The sequence below is a fragment of the Thermobia domestica genome, chromosome 16, assembly GCF_964235325.1.
Source record: "Thermobia domestica chromosome 16, izTheDome1.hap1.1, whole genome shotgun sequence".
Taxonomy (NCBI): Eukaryota; Metazoa; Arthropoda; class Insecta; order Zygentoma; family Lepismatidae; genus Thermobia; species Thermobia domestica.
In genome coordinates, this window is record NC_137469.1 from 124,899,592 (window position 1) to 124,918,859 (window position 19,268).

The 19,268-nt window shown below is 35.1% G+C and overlaps 1 protein-coding gene across 1 annotated transcript in view; it reads right to left on the bottom strand.

The window, feature by feature from the left end:
* Positions 1-19,268, bottom strand: part of LOC145673393 (uncharacterized) — a 475,904-nt gene that overhangs the window by 159,023 nt on the left and 297,613 nt on the right. The window contains exons 12-13 of the mRNA XM_081743051.1: positions 8,132-8,212; positions 3,161-3,271 (exon numbers count right to left, since the gene is read on the bottom strand). Of these exons, the coding sequence (XP_081599177.1) occupies positions 3,161-3,271; positions 8,132-8,212 (192 nt within the window). The remainder of the gene's footprint in view (positions 1-3,160; positions 3,272-8,131; positions 8,213-19,268) is intronic.

The following is a 19,268-nucleotide window of genomic DNA, read 5'->3' on the forward strand; positions in this document are numbered from 1 at the left end:
TAACAAGTTTAACATGAAAGACAACATGTATGAAATAAATATACACATAAACCAACTAATTTCATAGTTACGAGGAATTTTACGAAAGTTTTGGGAGTACGTATGGTACACCTGAAATTATAATAGTTTATTAATAACATAATGAATTATTCTATAATACAGCTAAACGCTTCTAAGTACAATAATATGCATCCAGTGATGAAAATTTTCCGGAAAATTTTGAAACGGAAAATTTTCCTGAAAATTTTCCAGAAAATTTTCCGGAAAATTTTCCGATTCATAAAAACATACTCCATGTGAGGTGGAAAATTTTCTTCTATATTTTTCCGGAAAATTTTCCGTTCTTAACAAATATCAGTGATGAAGTAACAATTCGTCAGTATTCATAAAATTGATTGAATTCATATATAGAAACGTTAAAAAGTGAAAGATCGTTTAAAGAATCTGAAAATTTTCATGGCTCAGACAATTTTCAATACGATGTAGGAACTAGTGGAACAATTTTTCATGAATCGAAAAATTGTCTGTCCTGTATAGTGATGAAAATTTTCCGATTCATCACTTCTTCCTACATCGTTGTTTAGTTGAGATATGAGGTGGAAATTTTCTTGTATTTTTACGGAAAATTTTCCGTTCTTAACAAATATCAGTGATTAAGTAACAATTCGTCAGGATTCATAAAATTGAGTTTAACGTCCCTTTCAGCAGCGAGACTATATAAAACGGTACCAACTGATTAACGTGGAATCCGAACTACATGAGCTCCCGCTGGGAATCAAAGCCAGGTTTTCCATGCCAAAGGCGCGTATGCTAACCGCTTAGCAACGAAGGAGCTCGCAGAGCAAGAGAGAAAGAGAGAGAAACACTGTAAAATTTTATTTCCCAACTTGAAATAGAAAATTTGCCGGTTCCCGAAAGCTAATTGGAAAATTATAATTTGTTGTTGACTAACTTTCCTCTAGTGAAATTCAATTTTCGAGCTCTATGTGAAGTTAAATATAGTGGAAAATTTTCTACCTAACACCACTATACATAATATCCAAAATTGCCCGACCTATGAAAAGTGTTTTCCACTTGTTTCTACACCTGATGAAAATTTTCTGATCTATGAAAATTCCTTTCACTTGTTTCTACAGAGCAATAAAACTTTCCGATTCACAAAAAATTGTTTTACTTTTGCTTCAAAATGATGAAAACTTTCCGACTCATAAAAAGTTCTTCAATATTTCCATATAAGGCAGAAAATATTTCGATTCATAAAAAAATGTTTAACTTGTTCATACATGGTACTGAAAATTGTCTGAGCCATGAAAATTTTGAGGTTCTTTAAACGATCTTTCACTTTTTAACATTTCTATACATGAATTCAATCAATTTCATGATTGCTGAGGAATTGTTACTTGATTGCTGATATTTTATAGAGCGGAAAATTTTCCGGAAAAATATAGCGGAAAATTTTCCGGAAAATTTTCCAAAATTGAAAATTTTCCGCGGAAAATTTTCCACCTCACATCACTATAAGCATCCCTTGTGAAGCATAAGCTAAGCAGGTTTGAAGACTTGATTTGATTTTATCCTTCCTTTTAGCAGCAAGGCTATATGAGACGTAGACGTAGAGGTTAATGTGTGATTTGAACCATATGGCCTTCCGCCGGAAATTAAACCCAGATTTCCCAAGCCATAGACGCGTACGTTAACTGGTTAGCCACGATGGACATCATTAAAATGCTTCGTGTTACATAGAGAAATTCACCATGTCGGAGGACTCTTACAATGTGAATTTCAAAAAGTTCTAGAAGTAAAAAAATAAGAACTAGAAAGATTAACTTCCTTTCCTTATATGTTTTAAATTTATATAGATTATATATTTAGCAATTCACAACCTATTTTTTTTTAAATTTACTGCTCAAATTAAAATTTACAATACAACTATAAGCAACGAAGTCCTTAATTATTTCTTATCTAACTGAATCATATAACCAATTTATCTATCTAGGCATAAGTTACGTTCTGCACTATAATAGTACATTAATGAGTGTGATAAGTAAAAATAAAGAAATGTTTATTTGTTAAATAAATACTAATTACTTTCTTAACAATACATGAATAAGTCGTAGCCTATTTGCGACATTTGTATGTAATACGTTGACACATTTTCACGGTAATACTGATGTTAACATTCACTGAAAATTCGTCATTCGAATCGTCTGTATTTATACGACGAAAAGGTTTAAAATGACAGTACAAGGCAATTTAATTTTCCTAACAATCTTAAGCCTCAACAATTTATGACGAACAAAAGTTCAACTTGAATTCATTTTTTTCCTATCGAAACTATTGTATTACTGTTGTTTGTTTCCAAGCAATGTCTAAATCTTCATTAAAGGCTAGAATTTTTGCGGAAGATAGCGGAAATAGAAGATGTGACACAAACAATAACGAGTTAATCAAAGTTTCATATATACAAACCTTCCAACCCGGAAAGAAAGCTCCTTCAATAATGTAAGAAGCTACCAGAATTATTGTTACTATTTCGGTTACCAAGAACTGTTTGTTTTGAAATGTGTCCAATGGCAACAATGTTGCTATTCGTTTAAATTTACTTCCTCGCTCTAATTTCATAATACTACAAGTCGCTTTTAGAGCAATTATATTTATATATATTTCCATGAAATATCTATCATGCCATATACTTCTGTGGCCGCTTTAGTTCTATCAATTTTTGCGATACACAGTTTTGCCCTCAACAATAATCGTCATAACATCTTAAATACAAGAGGTTATTATAAGTAAAGAAATTTACAAACAGACTTGTTTTTCTTTTATGTTATTTATAAAAAAGAAGTAACTCTTATTAGAATTGATCGTAACCTAAAAGCTAAGGTAAAATGATTTGATTAAAAACTGCAGGTAATATGCCATTTGTAGGTCCTTAAACAAAAGAAATAATGGAATAATCCCTTTCCTGAAGGAACTGCTAATATCATGAAGCCTTTGAAAGATTTTGAGTAAGACAGATTACATTTATTTATCAATTGATAATTAATTGTTGGTAAGAGAAGCATGAATAACTATGAATAACAAGGTCCATTTGGATACACCCCTATAGAAATCATATCACTAAGTTCATTTTTGGATATATTAATGATGAAATACATACCTTTTTCACAACGTACGCCACTGAATCCTGCTGGACATACACAACCTCCTCTTTTAGTGCTATAAATTCCACCATTTAGACAGTTAACATCTTCATCACTTGGTGCAAGACCTAAAGTGGAATAAATAATGTAACGGCTACATTATCCGAAGGATAAGTCAACATGGATAAAAATTTCCCTACCATAACCAAAACTTTCCTATCTTTGTGCATCATGTGCATAATCGTATGGTGCCACCTAAAAGCTTAATTTAGTCTGAAAAGAATGACATATGAAGCATGAAATTGGAAGTACAGCATTGAAACAGTAGCTACTTAAAAATCAATATTTTTCTCTAAAGTGTCCATGAATCTGAAAGCATATTCTTTTATAAGAAGAGTTATTAATAATATTTATAATGTAATTTTTGAAAAACGAAGACGATTTGTTTGGTTTCTGCTTCCGAAAAGTCACCGGCTTTAAGTAAAACTTGAGTCCACCTGCACATATTGACTAAGGTAAGAGTTATGTTTGTCTGTAAGAGCTTTGTCATAGAAATGCAGAGGCACTTTTACTAATACGAATTCCAAAACTCTTTCGAGAAATATAAATTGAATGCGTTATTTAATTATTTTAGATCAAAATAAAATATCTGAGTAAGTCAGGCTGAAGATTTAACATTTTGCTTTATACTCGAAATAAAAAAAATGATATTATCATTTGTTATCGTAGGAAAGTAGGACAAGTCTTAAAATTACACTAATATTGTCAAATATATCAAATGTATTCAATCGCATCACTCGTAAAGTAGCACACTCTAAATTTTTGCGTAAACTAAGGCATTATTAGAATGTACTAGTAGTCTTGACTTATGAATTATTCAGACTATACATAAGCTATTGTTCGTTGATTGGTTGATCTGAAATGTTAGAGTTCCTTTCAAAATAGAGTCTATAAGAGACGTTGTACTGCAACTTAGCGTGGAATACGAACCACATGAGGTTCCACTGGGAACAGGAAAAGGGTATCCAGATCAAAGTGGTCTACTCCAAACATATATTCCCGGTGAAGCTCCTGTAGATTAATATCTCATATATTGTTAAAGCCAATCAATCAATGAAATATGAAAATTAAGGAATCGCACTGTACCTAAAATTTTACTATCAACGGAACGCTGTTTGGAAAACGAACAAAGGTTCAATTTACTTATTAGTATAAAAGGTGGACACAAAGTTGCTTTCCCCAATATGTGAAGAAATAAAATAAAATGCGTCAGGAATGTGTTAGGTGACTTGGTAATCTTTATTATATTCACAAACACTGCTCAAAGTGTCTACACCATGCCCAATGCACAAAATACATATCTTCAGCACCATTTTGCAAATATCATGACACAATCGAAATTTGACATCCTCTCTCTCAAATGATTCCTCAATTAGCTGTTTTAAGTGATCCAAATCCTGCTATTGTCCAAAAAATTCTTTTTTTCTGACAATACCCTTAATAGACAAGTCGCATGTTGCGAAATATTGATTTAGGAAATGTGTCGTAATAACACCAAAGTGAGGCCATTGTCCAACGTGTTGCTCTATGTACTGAATATTTACGTAACACGGATATATCGTGCCACAACGGAACATGTGTACCACCAAAAACAGTGCTTTCAGTAAAGAATAGTCTTATGACATGACCATTTCAAATATCATGCCGTAAGCGTTGGTGGACCGCCGACGGATAACAAGCGGCGTCCTCTCAGCGACTATCAGCGGTATACCCACTTCTGTTTTGAAAATTATACCACCACTAGTCCACCAGCTGCAGAGAGTGAAGAATTGCCAATGAACCACAAAATTACTGTCTCAAAATATGCTAAATCGCCGACATTCGTAATTTGTTTACATTAAGAAGAGTCCAAAAACACTAAAAAAGTGCCTGGGGTTAGTACGAACGACCAAAATTATGATTACTTCGTTGCAGATGGATAAATAATTTTGTGTTTTTAAATTGGGCTAGCTTAGTGTCTTTTAAACCGTGTATATTCGACGATAACCGTTTGGGATCAGATAAAATACGTAAGTCATGCAATTTTGTAACAAAATGACAAAGCCATGGAATTTTATTTCATAGTTCTCCCACATTCACTTTTTAGTGATCTGCAAAAATTGCCGTCTAAATTCGTACAATTACAAGCAATCATTTCAAGATTTTTCACTTCATGATGTTGAGGCAGGCGTTGTCCTTGAGCTCCAGAGTTCACTTCAGTAACAATTCGTCAGGAAAATGTAATATATAATAATAACCTCAGTCACATGACTGGCAATAGTTTGTGTGTGTCCCTTCGCAATTCTCCGAGAAGGAGCGCTGACCATGTACCGCTTTCCGGATCTGCCCCTGCTGTCACACCAACAGGTACTTTCAGGGGACCTGAACTTACCTGGTTAAGACATCAAAGGACATTTCCAAAAAGGGATTACAGAACTTTTCTGGTTCGACCTTCGGTCTCAACAGTGAGATGACCATCAAGCATCGTGAAGTTGGGATATCATGTCTCACGGACATCCCGATGATTGCTCAGACCCCGACACACAAAAATATCATTCACACATGCAAAACACATTAAATAAAATTATACTATGCTTATTTATTAAGTGCACTGCGAAAAAAAATATATACAAGAAAAAACAATCACAACACTAAACACTGATATGGGTATAGACACTTGACTACTTCCACAAACTAAATCACACTCTACATTTCGCGATATAATAGCCCTTTACTTTTGTATCACATATGTATGTGGGTGAAATATATTTGGTGGTTCACCACAAACAATTTCCTCACACCACTCACTAGTGCACGTGGAGGCTAACACCGTGGGGTAATACTGAAGTAATCCAACGACGTAAGTTCCTGGCTGCTGCGAAAAAATCAATATCCAGCAGAAGATATACAAGTAGTCACGACGTAGAATTATTACATTGGACGTCCCGTTTCTACTTATACGCACAGGGTCAGCGGACCAGGTCTTCACTAAGTGGAGGCTAGCCGTGATGCCAGTCCTTAATCGGCTATGAGACGTTTAAACCTTTACTTATTTGTATGGCGACTTTCCCGAACGTATTCGCTAAATCGACACGTGGAGAAAACTTCCAGAGTGCAGGTGTTCTGGGTGTAAGCTGGATTGACCAACTGGTCAATGTTGGCCTTTCATTTTAAAATGTAATTAGGTTAATCCACGTGTATGGATATGCAAATTAAATGTCGAAAGAATTTGCTTTAATTCACATTTCACTGGCTACAATGTATGAGGGGTAGGTGAGCAGTTCAAATCGTGAGAACTTCTAGATAAAACTGGCTGAACAATATGGTTGATGCTGGTGAGTCGTTTTAGTATGAGATCTTCTTGATAAAACTGGCTGAAAGACATTGCTTGTCGATGGTCTGACTAAGTTGCAGATGGTCTGGTCTCGCCTGCCGCAGTATTTCCATAAACAATTGAAGAAAGCACTATAACTATAGAACTTAGTCTTTTCATATTAATGACAAAGGAATAAACTGGGGATTGAAGTAAGCGAAACACAATTATCACATATGTAGTTCAGATAATGGGTTTTGTATATGTTACTCCTAAAGTCTTCTCACGGCAAAACAACGTTTTACATATATGTATAAGTGAAGAAAGACTCTTTTGTTTTTGGTTCGTGGGAAAGAAATTGAAATGCGTGTAGCTCCTGCCAAAGAAAGGAGGTTATTTGAGTCGCAAAAATAAAGTATAAATTAAAGAAATATTCCTGTCTTTCCAAAATATACCGAGGATCCACAAAAGTTACTTATATAACCTGGTGACTGTTATAAACAAAGTGAAGTTCTCGCTGCTACGTGGTGGGAAATTCAACACCCTGACTCTAGATATTTGTTTCTACTCGACTAAACCCTGACGCCAGTGTCACACCAGAGGGAATCCTTCAACGCGTCGCTACATCCACGATCGACATACCGGGAAGTCGGCCACTAGGTGTTGGCGACGTTTAAGGCATGGTGACCTCTAAGAGACATCAGCGATATTAACTTCTCTTTCACAAATTCGTGTGGATTGGAATCTCTCTAATAAAAGTATTATATATTGTCTTGGATGAGGCCTTTTTTCACAAAGTTTCTTTCCGGAAGTCTCTGTCAGATTCGTTACGAGTGAGAAATCATTCACATAACGCAACATGCCAGTTCAGATTTCATTCCTACGACGATTGCAGAAGATTTGACTGGTATAGTCTTATCTTCAAATTCTTTAGCAGTTCATTAAATAGGTCGCCCATGTAATTTGCAGATCGCATATACTCATTCTGGTAAACGTTTTCGGGCCAAATACACAACTCTCAGCAACAACATTAATGTTTCCTTCATTTCGTTCACTTTGTGGCCGTCGGTTTCCTATTAGATCATACACAGAAACTGTACCTTCGAATCATTCGTTCAGGGTTACAATGGCTTCAGGTCGCGTCGTATTGATTCTGGAACTGTAAAATTTTCATAAAGAAGATTATCACCAGTTGTTGCGTTATCACCGTATTTGTACCAAGAAAATACGTTGCTGTTTGGTTAATTTGCTGTTTATCTTAACACCTGTACTACTCGATACAACTTCATTCAGCAAGCAATTATTAACCAAAACATCTCTGAAAATATAATGACCTAATTCCGGTCACACTTAGAGGCATAATAGTGCCAGTTGTAGTGCAAGAAGACCCTCTGTGATTCATAGCTTATATTTGTTCTTTTCTTACTTGTTTCGAGGAAAGCAACTTTGCGTATATTACACGTAATATTTATATTTTAATAATCAGGACATACCGATTTATACAGTACATATTTTGAACATTCTACTTCTTGAATCCTTCAACTTTTAAGGTATCTGTCACCGCAATTGGTTTTATTATAACATTTTGTCGTTGACTACAAAATTGGAAAGCGAAAATGTATTAGAAAAAGTTTACCAGATCTGCGAGGAGTAACATCACATATGGTTGACGACAAAACGCTCTTTTGCGGCAAAACTGCAATGTCTTCGTCCGGTTCTGAAAGAAAAAAATACTTTACATTTATATTTACAAACTTATATTTCATTTATCAACGTGCAACAATTGATTTAGATATACTTTCACGCTATTGTATGAATCCTTATTTTTTGAAGTACCCATCAACAAATTTGGCTATCCTTCGAATTTACGATTGATGTATCCAAAATCATTTAGTGATTTCACAATTATATTTAGTGAAATCACTCCCTCTGTAAGATACTTCACTTCATATTTATTATTAGGAGATGTTAAATATTTTAACCTGATTTTCGTATGTTATATATTTGTAAACCCATTCTTTCACTGTTTCACATGTTGTTTACGTAGGCATAAAATGACGTAATTAACACTTCTAGTATCCTAACATCATCATTTAAATAACGATATATAATGAAAATATAGTTTGGTTTACCAAAACGGAAGCAAAAAATGTCGATTTAAGATATACCATCCAAATGAAATGTTATGTTGTTGTTCTAAAGATAGTTCATAGCACGCCAACCGTTTTCCATTTTCTTGCCAATAAATCCTATAAGAAATTATGAATTACGATAAACTTTTTGATTACTGCTGTTTATCACTTACATATATGCATACATTTAAACATTATATCGGGATAGAAATAATAGTTTGATAAATCTGGAGACAAAAGTATGTCCACCCAAATAAAAAATCAAGATAATCGTTACAAATATTTTAAGTTTATAGATCTTAGTTATCTTTTACTTTTTCACCCCTCTTGGTAACCCCCGATTAAAAAGCGTTGTAAACTATAAGCAGGAACTTTTGAGCATGTGTTGTAGAATACAAGAGACAAGATTATTTTTACACGATTCGTTCAAAACACAAAATGCTGATATTGTACTATTCACTTAGTGTGATGTTCATTTACTCTGTTTGATTCATTAATTAAAACACTCTATTGATAGCAACAATATGCGATTTAGATGTAGCCTAGTAATCCGCATTATAAAAGACCCACCTTTATTTAAAAAAAGAACATGTACTTTCTTTACCTCTGTTAACATTTAACAACTCTGGTGGAGTCTCACAGACCTCAGCCATCATATATTCCCCTTCTGAACTTAACGTTTTTCAATAGATGACAGTGGACAAAAAGGTACGGTGGTTTTTCTCAATATAGCTTTCTTGAGACCTGAGGTACTCCACCAGAGTATAAGAATTAATAATTTTGTTGAACGTCAAGAGTGATAAACTCATTTATATATATATATATATATATATATATATATATATATATATATATATATATATATATATATATATATAATATATATATATATATATATATATATATATATATATATATATATATATATATATATATATATATATATATATACACATCTCGCTATCCATGTGGCGTCTTTTCATATTGCAGTCATTGGGCATCCCCTTGAAATACTGGAGTATATTACATTTTGATTACAGTATATATATAGTTTATAGATATGGAGAATCATGTCCCATTCTCAGATTTTCGATAAAATAATAAATTCAGCTGTTTACATAATACATTCCATGTGGCGTCTTTTCATTTTGAAGTCAACTTGCGTCCGAGAATATTCCATTTATAAGTTTATTACCATTTGGCGTCTTTTTGAGTATATTTATGTAGAATTTAAAGTCATATGGAATCCAGCGCTGTTGCCAGATTTTCATTTCTAGCGGATGCCGCATGTTCTTATATTCTAAAACGATATACTGTACATGTTTCTTTTATGAAGTCAGAAGCGCAGCTGAGGGTAGAATTGACTGAGGATTTGAAGTGATGTTGTTTATAAAACATCCAAATAACCATTATGAATAACATAGCTTAACTTTTCTCCCGTTCAGCACCTGTAAGAGGGGTTAGACAGTTTATACTGGAATCCCAATTAGCTCTTGATGAATACTTAATGGAAATAGAAAACTGGACTTTGTACTAGACTTCTCGTTCAAAATCAACACATTAGCTGTACAGTTAGGCGGAAATAGTTTTATTGTATTATTCAACGGGTTTGATATAACACTACGCCATCCACCATCCTTGTATTTTAATACGCATTGATACGGAGAGGAAGTAGTTCTTAGGGAACGCAGTGCACAAATACGGTCAAGGTTCACGCTTACCCTATTGGTTAGTAAATTCGCTTGCTTTTCGTGAGCGTGGTCTCGGGTTCAAGTTTAAGGAATTCTGAATGTTCGTTAATTTTAAACTGTAGGTTCACTTCTGAGCAGTTTCAAATTAGCCTAAAGATAGAATACCAAATGAAACACTAATGCGGTTGCTGAGTAACAGAAAGAATGTGTTTACTGCAAAATGATATATCACAAAGCTATCCAGAAATAGATATTGTAAGTAACAGGCAACATTTTATTTTAAATAAATGAGTTGTATAACATATTACATATCTATCTATTTTAAAGTATAGTTATTACTGGGGGCTCCAAGTGTTGAATCAAGGGCGAAAGTTCAAAATCTTACAATCTGCGAATCTTCCCAAAACGGTGCTAATTTTTCAGAATATAGAAGTTTATACTATCCTATTTCCTGTTCACTTTCACCTCTAAAAGGACGAAAACAAAAGTACGTAAGCTATAACATTTCCATTGCTTCTTAGCCTACCTACTCCAATGGGCTTCTGTAAAGTAATTCCTTGCTACAAATATTAATTTCAGTAATTAGCGAATAACACTCTAAAGGAAAAATCTCCAATGATGATAGCTACATATCTCCAATACTAATATGGTGGCTAATAATAGTTTAATTGGATAATTGTTGTGTTATGTTTACGCATGCACAGCTCGGGTGTAACGTGTATGAGCGTGGCGTAAGTTTCAAATCAAGAAAGTATGTGTTTTTGTCTAGACTGCCTGAACGTGATTATATTGGAACAAATCAGGTTTATTTGTAGGGAAAGGCTGCAAATGTTTTTGCTTACGTCCGTTTATAAGTGAAAGTGAACTGAGAATATTTCCTCCACCTTTGTCGATAACTACCGAACCCTTGGAGCCCTTATAGGAGGGAGAATGGATATATCTTTCAGTCTCAGCTACTAATTTTGTCATTATTAAAGAATTGCCTAGTCGTAGGTGGCTGTTTATGTTACCGAACCTTAGAGCTGGACTGGCCTTTACACTAAATAGTAACGAGTGTTAGTTTGTTCATTTAACATGTATTTTATTTACATTCAGAATGTGCTTTCCAATTATACGCAGAAATCGTAAAATATTCAAAATTTGAGGAACTAAATCAAATACATATCTAAGGAGAGCAATAATTTTTATCTTGATCAAGCAGAGAAATATAATTTTAACTGTAGATCTAAGAAGAATCTTTAAGTTTTTGTTTGTTGGATTGTTCTATCTCTTAAAATTTACAAGTTATATTATTTTTATATACATTGTAGTATTTCGCAAAGACGCCAAGTTGTACAACATCGATTACGGCAACAAAGAAAGTGATGATGGTTCGGGGCGCATTGCACACTCATGAATTGTGTTCCCTGGCAGAAAATACTTGAGCCGCCAGTGGTATTATCCATGTATTAGTTCAGTAAAGTTAGATCACATGTGGTTAAATGTGGAAATTCGGAATAACAAACTGAAGTTTGCAGTATCAATTCCACTATACTTATGAACAGGGGTGTAGCCAAGGGGGGGCATCGGGCCAGGCCCCCCAAATGGTTTTCTGCCCCCCCAAATGACCAGCTTTCAAAGCATCATAGTAAAATTATCTCGCTTCATTCATTTAAAAGTAACAAAGTTTATTCACAAAATTTATGGTAAAATAGTATGGAGAATTATTGTTTTTTCCAAACCGATCGAAAAATAGTATAGTATCTTTTCCTTATACCGATCGAAAAATAGTATAATATCTCTTCCTTATACCGATTGAAAAATAGCATACTTTTTTGTGACAGCAGATTACACAATTTACTGCGATTTATATTTGACAGTTTGAAGACAAACATTTTAACAAGGTACTACAAATACAGCCATAAAACAAAGGTACTAAACTGATTTATAAATACAGAATATTTTTATATGCTTTAACAAGTCTTTTAAAAGACATAGAGGATCGAAAATTTTGTGAGAAACAATGTTTTTATTCAATTTGGATTTCATTCGCTCTCTCTTTTATTTCTACTCAGTGTAATAAAATAATTATGTTTTTTTTTTAAATCTAGAATAATATATAAATATTTTTGTCAGGAAACCGTAAAGAAATTAAGTGAAATTTCAAAGAAAATCAATCTTGTGTAGATAGATTCTGTATACAAGGCCTTAAATTTAAATATAAAGGTAACCAAGAAAAGTTTTGTTGCTTTTTCACCCACCACCTTCGCACATCGATATGTCACCTAATCTGGAAGATCAAAAATTGTCCCCATCAGCATCGACGACCTTCTGAAAACGTTCTGGAACGCCATGGAATCCATCACGGTAGACCTTGGTGGGCCGTGAAAAGAAGAAAGTATCAGGTGCATTTAGGACTTTTACTGGGGATTTGAACTGGTGTCCTCTAAGGTGATTGTCCAAAGAATGGAACAGGTGAAAATCGGACGGTTCAATACCCGGGGAATATAGTGGTTGCAATATTGTTTCCCATCCAACGCGAAAAATGGTGTCCTGAGTCATCCTAGTCATGTGGGACTTAGCGTTGTCTCGTAAACGAGGACTCACTTGCAATTCAGAAGTGATGGCTCCAGAGTTTTGAGTTTTTGTTGAGTACAGCTCAACTGCTGACACTACACAGTTGCATTGATATTCTGACCAGCTGGTAGCAGTTCCCGATGCACGATGCACCAAACACACAGAAGGACCTTCTTCTGGTACAGTGCTGGTTTCGGCTGTTTTGAAATGGGTTCATGGGATGCTAATCAACGATGACGGCGCCGTGGAGCTTCGAATAGGACACACTTTTTTATGACATGTCAACGCCCTGTCCAGAAATGGCTCCGAAACAGTAAATAAACACAGGCGACTGCCGCGTTGCCTTCTAGCCCGGAGTCAAAATATGAGAGACCCATCAACCCAACTTGTAGTGCTTAACAAGTTGATGGATGTGCTGCCGAATGCTTTCTCCACACACTGAATTGTAGTCCCAGTTCCTCTTTGTACATGTGTTGTTCTTTTGGCACGTGGTGCTTTCGGGTGTTTCGTCATCGTCCTTAAACTTGTTAAACCATCGCTGCAATGTTCGCGTCGTCACGACACCCTCACCAAAGGCCTGGCATATCTTCTGTCCCGCTACAGCGGCGTTTGACCTCCATTTGAACTCGTTCAGCATACATGCTCTTATGACGCTCTGTGGATGTCCCATGTTCCCTCTGTCTTTACGCAAGTTCACGGTGTGTCTGAATGGCCACAACCAGGTAGTATATTGGATATACCCACACCAACAACTGACGTTCGCCTTATCTCCACTCGCATCAACTCACGGTGTGAGGTTCAATTGAACACAAACCTCCAAGAAAAGGGACTGAACTTTCTTGCTTACTTTTATAGTTATGTACAAAACTATTGCGTTTGGTCCCGGACAGTAGTTCTTGATTAAACATAATAAAAACTATCTTGAATATAATTTATGGATAATAATAATAATAATAATAATAATAAGAAGAAGAAGAATAAGAAGAAGAAGAAGAAGAAGAAGAAGCTAAAATAGTGCTTTTAGTTTTCCAGAAGGAAACCAAAATTTTCCTTTCTTTCAGGCCTCAAAAACACTAGAAGCAACACTTTTTTGGCTTTGTACATTGTAATGAATATTCACTTCAAAAACGACGGGCCCTCCTACACAAACCTGCTGGCTACACCCCTGCTTATGAATAATCATAATAAAAGGCACAACGAATCCCACTTAGCGAAACAGGTATGCCGTTATCAATATGGCTGCCAGCGGAAGTCGTCTCTTGAATTTGAAATTGTTATAACTATTATATATTTTAAGATGGCGACTATATTCTTGTATGGCTTTTAAGAGAACATATTAGAAATTACTTTCTAGGATAAACTGGTTCCAAATGTTGCCATCAATTTTAAATATTGTGCAAGGAAGTGAGAGAACGGGTGATTTCCAAGTGTTTTTCATGCTTAAGGTCAAATATCTTCGTAAGCGCTATGAATACCAACAATTCCAAATAATCATCGTTGGGTACTTCAAAAACTTTCTAATGAAGAATGTATTAGACATTTATCTTTAAAACTTATTTAGATAATGTACATGTTATGTAATGGTAGATATGATGCATATTTTTTGATGTCGATAATGATAGAGTAATCGCTTTAGTAATTTAGAAATTACAGGGAATTTTACACGAATGTACTGGATAGTCTGTTCTACTATACACGAGATATCTGTAGTCTGTTACAGTAACAATACATTAATTAAAACGTCCATCTTCCGGTAGGCGTTTTCTTTAAACATTTTGACATCAGTAAGAAATTATATTGACAATTCTATTTATTCTTAAAATAAGCAATGAATATTCACTTCAATAATAGAAAAGGATACTTGAAAATTAAAGAAACTATCAAATCTTTAATTCCCTACAAAGTACTTAATATCTAAATTGAAACTGGGATTTGAAGGTAAAAGTTCAGTGATTTACTTAATTTTGTGACGGTGATATAATGGTTCAGCATTTTCTTTTTCACCTGCTTCTTCTCCGCCATCAGAAGCAGGAACACTAAGACTTTCTCTTGTATTACACAAGAATTGCTGCATCTATAGCCAATGGAATGATCACAAAAGTTGCAGAAAGTTATTTTCTTGTTACTGGTATATTGATGTTAAAATCAAATCGTCTTTAAACTATATAAAATCAAGTTCAAAAGGTCTCATATGGGCTGTAAATTTTGCCGAACGGGCCCAAAGAAAAATGTAGTTAAGTAGAGAAAAAGAATAAATAAGGATTGATAGAAAATACAAGGAAGATTTGAAATTAATAATCGCAGTGAGAGTTACATACATATCTGCCATTAGATCTGTCAGCGAAGCTAATATAGCGGACCTGCTCATGAAAATCTTCGTTTAACTCTGAAATTGTTTTGTGGGACAATATTATCATAACGAAATATGTACGCAGTTTGAGGCACGAGATACGACTTTAATAATGAATAATAGCTGCATCTATAATAAGCAATATAGTATGATTAAGTCTATTGGGAGAAAATATCCTGCATTTCAAATCTCAGAAGTAACGCAATTATACGCACACGCACTGGCGTATTTACGATTTTGTTTCGGGGTGGCTTTGCAAACTTTTGAAAGGGCTTTGCCTGGAAATTCGAAAATTCTGCAAGATATTTAATTTACTTTACTATATTAAGTAAGATTTCGGGGGTGGCTCATGTCCGGAAGCCCCCCTTAAATACGCCACTGCGTATATGAAACCATGGGAGCCTTAAATGACTATGAAACTGAAATATATCATACTTCAATTAATAAGGCAGCTAAGTACAGGTGAACTATAACGCCTATTCAAAAGAGAGGATAACAGGGGAAATATAGTGTTTAGAGAAAAATGGTGTTTTGTTATGTAGGTTTTGATATCCTAGACAATAAGTTTCAATCGGGAATCATGTTCGGAACAACTAATGTAAAAGCGAGCATATTAGTTATTATCGTTATACTTTACTCAACCCTCTTCTATCTAGAGCGAATATATGATTTTTGGATTGAGTGAAAATATAAATACATAGCACTCCTAACTAGAGATTGAAAGCACATTTTTGTCCTCAAGAAGGCCATATTCATCTTCACTCACTATAATTTTGGTAGAGAGAGTGAGTGCGAGGAAGTTGATTGGCGGTGAGAGAGGGTGAGAGCATCGACAATAATTTGAGTGTGAGGGCGGTTGCATGTGAGCGTGAGAGAGTTGATTGTGTGCGAGAGCGAGTGAGTGTGAAGGAGTCCATTGAGGATCATGGCGAGTCAGTGTGAGTTTGAGGGAGTCGAATAAGGGTTAAGTTAAATACCTATCATCAAAATGAATTTCCAAAAGATGTCTGTTTGAGAAGTTATTATGTTTGGATAATGATTGAAATACAACCTCTGACAATAAAGTTCGGTGAATGATCCCGTAAATAAAAGGTAGTTACAATATGAATGAAACTTACCTTACTGTTCTTCGAAGTAGTCTATTCTCACAGCTATGCAACGCTGAGCACGGATGTACATGTCCTGAAAACTTTTTGAGAAATCTTCTTTCGAGATGGTACTCAGGAACCTCGTCACGTTTCGTTGGATGTCTGGAATATTGTCAAATATCTACCCTTTCAACGCAAATTTGAGACATGGGAACAGGAAAAATTCGGAAGGATTCAGATTTGGCAAGAATGGTGGATGGTCAGTTTGCACCACCCCTTATGGAACATGAATTGTCTGACGAGACTAGCTCTGTGAAAGTGAGCATTGTCGTGAACCAGAAATCATGAACCTTGTTCTTAGTACTGGGGTCGTACCCTTTGTACACGTTACATGAAACGTCTCAAACTTTCAACGTACGTATCAGCATTCAATGTTGTTCCCTCAGGTAGAAATTCATTGATGATTATGCCATTGCTGTCAAAAAGGCGACTAGTGTCATTTTGACCCATTCCGTGCTTTGGCGTTTTGTTCCGGATCGTACCTCACACACCAGAATTCATGCTCAGCATCATTACAGTTGGAGAAATTTGGATTTTCATCCGCCATAGCGATAAAATCTTGTGAGGCAAGAACACGTGCGTGCTTCTGGTCATCAGCCAAGTAATGTGACACTAGTCCACAACACGTTTTCCTTTCCCGTAAGTCGTTGATGAGGTTAAGTCTCGCAGATTCACGGCTAATGTTCGATTCCTCAGCTATTATTCACACAGTTAATCGGCGATCGTTCGTGATTAATGTCCTAACCTTTTCAATATTTTCGCCTGTGCAAACTTGACGACCTTCCGCTACGGGGCTATGAGAAACATTATCTCGTCCTTTTCGAAAACAGCCGAACCACTCGTAAGCACACTTCAAGGACACTGCTTGATCTTCGTAAACCTGTACCAGCATATCATGGGTTTCTTTCAGTGTCTTGCTAATTTTGAAACAAAACTTCAAATTGATCCTTTGTTCGTTCATTTTACCGTTATCAGTTTGGAACCGGACACACTAACACCCACTTGGATTAACGCGCCTCACAGAGACCACAGTTGACTCACAACTGAACAACGGTGGGTCCACAGTGGCGGCACGTGTCGTTACTCGTGCACAGTGTTTCGTTGCGACAGTAGTGCCAAATCGAGCGCTGAACTCTATTGTTAGAGGTTATAATACAGAGCCTGGTTGACACAGAGAGCCTAATTTGATCGTAAACCATCAGCTGCCTCAGTGTACGAAATGGTGGAGAAGGTAAAAGTGATATACCCTGTGACAAAAATTTGTTCCTCCTGGAGAACATTCTCAATCCTGACAGGAAAAATTCCACCCCTCTAGAATTCTTTTTCAAATGGTCCTGAAATACCATTTGTCTCTATCATTAACACTCTATTAAAACCGGAAGTGTAGAAAATCACCACAACTTCCAGCTTCAGTATTGATCTATAGAGTAAACATAAGTAAAGATGTCTAGATAAGTAAAGATGTATAGATAAGTATTGATCTATAGAGTCTGTTTTAGGAACAGACTTTACTTTCAAAAATGATTCATGTGCACTCATAGCTATTCAAACCGAAAGTAACAGAAATCAAACCCTTCCGGTTTTAACGTTGATAGCTATAGAGTAGAAGTGATAGTTGATAGATTCAAACAGTTTTTCTGCAAGCATTTAATCCTATGAAGAATAAATTCCAAGTGCATTCTTATCTCTCTAGTAAACCCGAAAGTGATATAAATCTACTACCACTTCGGGTTTAAATAATAATCAAGATTTATCACACCATTCAGTCTACACTTCTTCATGTGGTGTACACATGACATTTGTTGTTATTTACTTAGTATTAAAATAGAAGTATCATTTCTTCACACTATAGGACTTAAACGCAAAATTTGGAACAGACGGAAAACTATACCTAACAGAACATGAATATGACATATTCAAATATACTCACTTTGGACTAAACTCAAACACGCTTATTATGTCATTTCGACCTCACACTTACTAATTCATTTCGACATCACACTTACTAAACCTCACGCTCATATCGTCAACCAAACATTCTCCTCACTTGACTTCATGCTCACAATATCTTTTATATATCACGCCCACGCATCACTAGTCCGATATCACACTTACTCAACCTCATGCTTATATTATTAGTTCACCATCACACTCATTCGCATTCAATTCAACTCACTCAACCTCACGGTGATCTCATTTCGACTTAACCTTCACTTAACCTTTCGCACACATAATCGCAAAAACTTCCATCTTCTCGAAATCATTTTCACGCCTTCAAACTTCAATGGAAAGGATAGCTAATTTTTACTAATGATTATTTATTTTAAAATTTGAATTTTGGGAAGATTATGTCGACTAGATTAGATTTTTTTTGCATGCTCACATTATTTTTAGTTACATATATTTTATTTACTTTATCGAATGGAGTGCAAAAGGGTTGTGTTTAATTTATTTCTAAGTTTGCATTACGTATTAAATAATTTTGATTTCAAGCGTAAACTACACTATGTAGAATTTACGTTATTATTATTATTATTATTATTATTATTATTATTATTATTATTATTATTATTATTATTATTATTATTATTATTATTATTATTATTATTTGAAATGATCTCGGAGGCCGCGGTGGCTCAGTGGTAGAGCGTTCACCTCTAGTGCATGGGGTCCCAGGTTCAAACCCTGCTCCCGCCAAGTGAACTTTGTGGTGGACAAACACCGTGTGCGTGGGTTCTCTCGGGGTTATCCCGTTTCCTCCCACTTTCTTCATTCCACCAATTCACTCATTGCTCATAATCACCGTCTCCTTTAGCCTAATCGGCATAACCGTGGGACGTAAAACTCAAAGATTTTCATTTTTGAAATGATCTCACGAACGAATTTATTTCCGAAG